This window comes from Otolemur garnettii, unplaced genomic scaffold, assembly GCF_000181295.1.
Source record: "Otolemur garnettii isolate 467f Iridium unplaced genomic scaffold, OtoGar3 scaffold00100, whole genome shotgun sequence".
Taxonomy (NCBI): domain Eukaryota; kingdom Metazoa; phylum Chordata; class Mammalia; order Primates; family Galagidae; genus Otolemur; species Otolemur garnettii.
The window spans coordinates 7,433,355-7,438,819 of NW_003852495.1; the positions used below are offsets into that span (position 1 = coordinate 7,433,355).

The 5,465-nt window shown below is 49.6% G+C and overlaps 1 protein-coding gene across 2 annotated transcripts in view; it reads left to right on the plus strand.

Annotated features, from left to right (window-relative positions):
* Window positions 1–4,659, plus strand: part of CATSPERG (cation channel sperm associated auxiliary subunit gamma) — a 30,826-nt gene extending 26,167 nt beyond the window's left edge. For both annotated transcript variants that reach the window (XM_012809196.1, XM_023516945.1), the window contains 7 exons: window positions 1,363–1,519; window positions 1,719–1,782; window positions 1,886–1,981; window positions 2,282–2,371; window positions 3,837–3,929; window positions 4,015–4,114; window positions 4,200–4,659. In XM_012809196.1, coding sequence (XP_012664650.1) covers window positions 1,363–1,519; window positions 1,719–1,782; window positions 1,886–1,981; window positions 2,282–2,371; window positions 3,837–3,929; window positions 4,015–4,114; window positions 4,200–4,436 — 837 coding nt within the window. In that variant the 3' untranslated portion in view covers window positions 4,437–4,659. The remainder of the gene's footprint in view (window positions 1–1,362; window positions 1,520–1,718; window positions 1,783–1,885; window positions 1,982–2,281; window positions 2,372–3,836; window positions 3,930–4,014; window positions 4,115–4,199) is intronic.
* Window positions 4,660–5,465: the final 806 nt, after the last annotated feature.

Genomic DNA, 5,465 nt, shown 5'->3' on the forward strand with positions numbered 1-5,465 from the left:
CTGGGGATTCGAACCCGCCACCTTAGGTGTACGTGGCTGGCGCCTTAGCCGGTTGAGCTATAGGCGCCGAGCCTGTTGGTTGTTTTCTATGTCTTATTCTAGAGGCAACTGCAGTTAACCTGTCTGTTCCAATCCAACGCTACAACTTACCCACCATGTGACCTTGGATGCTTAATAAATTGGTTGACCTCTCTGTCCCTTACTTTTGCCATCTCTAAAATAGGGTTATTGGCTGGGCATGGTGGCTGATGCCTATAATCCTAGCACTCTGGGTAGCCAAAGCAGGTAGATTGCTTAAGCTCAGGAGTTCAAGACCCCATCTCTACTAAAAACAGAAAAACTAGCCAGGTGTTGTAGTGGGCATCTATAGTCCTAGCTATTTGGGAGGCTGAGACAGGAGGATCACTGGAGCCCAAGAATTTGAGGTTGCTGTAAGTTATGACTGGCGCTCTACCAGGACAACAGAGTAAGACTCTGTCTCAAATACATAAAATAAAAATAAATAAAACAGGGTTATTAGTCTCTACCACACAGGGCTATTTTGAGGATTAAATAAATTTGATGGGACGACGCTTGTGGCTCAATAAGTACGGCACTGGCCCCAATACCAAGTGTGGCAGGTTCGAATCCAGCTCTGGCCAAACTGCAACAACAAAAAAAAAGCCAGGTGTTGTGGCAGGTGCCTGTACTCCCAGCTACTTGAGAGGCTGAGGCAAGAGAATTGCCTAAGCACAAGAGCTGGAGGTTGCTGTGAGCTGTGACACCGTGACACTCTACCAAGGGCGACAAAGTGAGACTCTGTCTCTAAATAAATAAATGAAAATAAATTTGAATATGGGCTTGGTGCCTGTAGTGCAGTGGTTACGGCGCCGACCACATACACTAGGGCTGGCAGATTTGAACCCAGCCCAGGCCTGCCAAACAGTGACAACTACGACAACAACAAAAAAATAGCGGGGCGTTGTGGCAGGCGCTGGTAGTCCCAGCTATTTGGGAGGCTGAGGCAAGAGAATTGCTTAAGCCCAACAGTTTGAGGTTGCTGTGAGCTGTGATGCCATAGCACTCTACTGAGGGTGACATGGTGAGACTCTGTCTCAAAAAAAAAAATAACGAATATATAAATAAATAAATTCGAATATGTAAAGCTTTTACAAAATCACTTTGTGCCCGTACACAATAAGAGCTTACATAACTGTATGCTTTTAAAAGTAGTGTTTGATGATGATTGTATTGAGCCAGGTGGTGAGGGTGAGTCAGGTAGGTAGCGGTGGTATGTGTAAGAGGGGGCTTGTCCTCCCTGTCTGGAGGGACCTGAATAGACCCTGGCCACCCCCAACAGGAGACTTTTCTCCTCCCCCTCAGGGCAACCTGATGGTGCCTGTGTTTATTGGCTGTCCCCCAAGCAAGCGCCTGGCCTTTGACATCACCTACACGCTGAAGTACAACCGTCTGCAGAACAAACATTACTTTGACTGTTTACAGACCGACGCCGAGATGCCTTGCTTTCTCTTCCGTGACAGTGTGTATCCAGTCCTCTCTAGAGCTCACTGGCCTCTTGCCCCCACCTCTGCCCTCTCCCGGCGGCTTACCTTCCCATGGCCCACCCATCCCCTGCTCTTACCCTTGGTCTTCCATCACCTCTCTCTCTTCCGCTTTTGGTCCTCCACTTTTCTGGCCAAGCTAATTTCTTCTGGTCTCAACTCCCTCCGACTCCACAGCTTTCTATCCCTTCTTCTTGATTCAAGATTTAGTGACGGGAGACTCTGGCAGTTTTCAGGGCAGGTAACGGCATGGCTGGCATGAGCTAGGGCAGGAGAAGGGGGTTGGAGAAGGGATGCAGCACTTGGAGTCGAAGACCAATCCATGTGCACTTCGGCCCTGGCAGCTTTGTGCTGAAGGTGGTGGGCGGAGGGCCCACATTAGGCAGCATCCGGGACTACACCGAGGAGGAAATCTACCGCTTCAACAGCCCGTTGGACAGGTAATCCCTGTGCCCTCCCTCCCACATAACGTGCCTTTCTTCCCCTGCAGGCCCCTTCTACTTTCCAGCCAAGCAGCCCTCACTCTAGCGACACATCTTAACCTCCCCATCTGACCTTCACACAACTAGGCTCTTCCCCGCGCACTTGGTGTGACGCCCCCCGCCCTCACAGCAAGGCCACATCCCACCAAAGGCTCCGCCCCTGCTCGCACCGCAGGCCGGTTTTGGTGCCTGCAGCCACATCTGCTGCCCTGGCACGCGGAGCCCTGTCCCCTGATGAAAGTACACGGTCCTGCACAGGACTCACAGCCTCATATGGACCACCAGTTCCAAAATAACCACCAGAGACTTGGCCTTTCACATCATGTCCCATCAGAGCTCGGGCATCAAGTGAGTACGTGGTCCGGCCACAAGGCCCCTTGGGCCCCCACCTGCCCACAAAACCACAGGACTTGACTATCCTTTCTGCCTCTGGGAGGAATCTTGATTCCCAACCCAAACGCTGACTGCCTTTGTGTTCCTCAAATGGGGACGGCTTTTATACAAACTGAACCCTCTATCTGGAATGCTTGGTCCCTGCTACTGTCTCTTCAGGCCTTAATTCAGATGCCCCTTCATCCGGAGAACTTTTCTGCTCAGCATGGGAAAGTAATTTCCTCTTGCCTCCCTTGGCCTCTTGTGCCTCACCAGTTCTGGCCCTACAGCTCTGCCTGTGCCCCTTATTCTGGTCCTAACTCCTTTGTCTATAATTCCCCCATCCCTCTGCAACCCATCTAACTGTGACTTATATCCCACTCTGACACCTCTGCCCGTAGCCCCATCCTGCTTCCACTCTTCTATTTGTATCCCCTCTGTCCCAGCCCTGACCACCGTGGAATGTCACTATCTTGGGTGGAGTCTGTCTCCCTCACAGGACCAGGTCCTGAATAGACTCAACATGGTATTTATTTGTTTACTTATTTATTTATTTATTGAAACAGAATCTCTGTCACCCTGGGTAGAGTGCTATGGCGTTATAGCTCACAGCAACCTCAAACCCCTGGGGCTTAAGCAATTCTCTTACCTCAGCCTCCCAAGTACCTGGGAGTACAGGCACCCACCAGGGCCCCAGGCTAGTTTTTTCTATTTTTAGTAGATACAGGGTCTTGCTCTTGCTTAGACTGGTCTTGAACTCCTGAGCTCAGATGAACCATCTCCCTAGGAGGATCCTTCTCCCAGAGTTCTAGGATTACAGGAGTGAGCCACTGTGCCTGGCCCCAGCATAGTTTTTATTGACTGAGAGAATGAACAATGAACAAATGAATAAATTTATAGTAGGCATTTATTGACATTTAAATGAAGGTATTAATGAACACATAAAATGATGGAGGAACAAATTAGTATAGGGGCTCTATAACTATATTTGATTCAGTGATAGGAAGAAAAGGCCATGAGCAAATGAAGGCAGTGAGTGAACAAATTAAGCAACTTGCACCTAGTCAGTCTTTAACCTGTGTTTGTTGGAAAATGAATAAAGGTGAGAATAAATAAAAGATGTGACTTTGTACCTACTAAGTGCTCAAGCTATATTCATGGAGTGAAAGAATGAAGATAGCAAGGAATAAAGAGTTGGCACATCATGGCACACAGTCCATGATCTGGATGGTTGTATAGTAACAGATGATTGGCATGTGGTGTGAGGAAGGAGGAAATGAATAAGCAGCCTGTGGCAGGGTAGTTGTTCAGTAAACATTGTTAGAAGAATGAATGAGGGAAGTTGGGGCTCACCCCAAGTGTGTAGGGCAGAGGAATAAATCAGGGGTCAGTACATACTAGGCATGGTTGGTAGCACAAGTGCCTGAACTTGGGCTTGCAGGTGGCTGTGTGAGGAGAACTCTCCATGCTATGACACCATTCCCAAGAGCATCGTCGCCCCTGACTACTTCTTCAAGGTGTTGGTGAGCAATAGGTGAGCCAGCATGGCCTACGTGGAGGGTGGAAGTTTCCATGGGGCACATGATTACTTCCTAAATCCTGGACCCCATTGTCCCCAGAGGTGTGGACAACAGCACATACTGCAACTACAAGCTCATCTTCTTGCTGCACATCCATGGGCTCCCGCTCAGTGCTGAACGGGCCTTCTTTATCGTCATGGTGAGCAGCTGTCCAGGAGCTGCCCTGCTGGGTGGGCTGTGGGCCCCCAGGCTGTGCACCCACATCTGTTGCGTGGTGCCTGCAGGTGTCAGCCAGCATATTTTTGGGCCTGGTGATCTTGTACATCATCATCTGCCTCCTGTGGCCCGTCATGGTGAGGAGCTGCAACATGCTCCGCTGGAAGATCAACAACATCATCGCCTCAGACTCCTACTACACCTATGGCTCTTCCAGGGTCTCAAGCCTACAGTCTCAGGGTTCCAAGCACAACTCCAAAGACTTAGAGAAAAAGGATGAGCCTAAGGAAACTGGGAAGGAGTAATTGACCTGAGCCTCTTGCCTGCCTCAGGTCCTGCCTACCCTCACACCTTCCCTGCCAGGCCCATGTTGGAAATGCAGCCTGTCACCAAGCCCAGGCCTTTCTTCCTGTTTTGTTTGAATGTCCCCTTCTCATTCAGACTCAAATAAAGCCTCATTTCAGGACCAGCTATGGGTTCTCACAAGGGATCACATTTAGTTGGTTTGTATGAGCACAGCTGCATAGATCATTAAAATATCAAGGTCTTTTGCGCCAGCTGGTAAATAATGGCTTCTCTGTGTGCTTCTCAGCTCTGCCCCTCCCCAGGGTGCCCCAGACCTTCCTGTGTTCTGCAGAATCCTCCACAGCCCAGGTCCATCCACAGCTATGACCTGTAGCAGGCGTCCTCAAACTATGGCCCGCGGGCCACATGCAGCCCGCCTAGGACATTTATCCAGCCTGCCTGGTGTTTTTGCCACCACTGCCTGTCCTGCTTAGCAGCCAACTTGTCCCAGGTCCCACAGTCCGGCCCTCCAATGGTCTGAGGGACAGTGAACTGGCCCCCTGTTTAAAAAGTTTGAGGACCCCTCGCCTGTAGTCTGTTCTGATTGTTCAATGCCCTAGTTGTAATAGTAGTTAAACGTTTTGAATGTCAACACCTATCTAGTGACTTAAGGAAGGGACTCTGGAGAGGTGAGGATTTTTTTTTCTTTTTGAGACAGTCTCACCATGTCACCCTTGGCAGAGTGCCATGGCGTCACAGCTTACAGCAACCTCAAACTCTTGGGCTTAAGCAATTCTTTTGCCTCAGCCTCCCAAGTAGCTGGGACTACAGGCACCCTGCCACAACGTCCACCTACTTTTTTGTTGCAGTTGTCATTGTTTTTCTTTAGCAGGCTGGGCTGGGTTTGAACCTGCCAGCCTCAGTGTATGTGGCCAGCACTCTAATCACTGAACCACGGGTGTCGAGCCAAGGTGAGGATTTTTACGTTAGTTGTAAGTAGCTAAAATTTCAAGTAGTCTACGTGGAAATGATAATTTATGGGCTTTGTT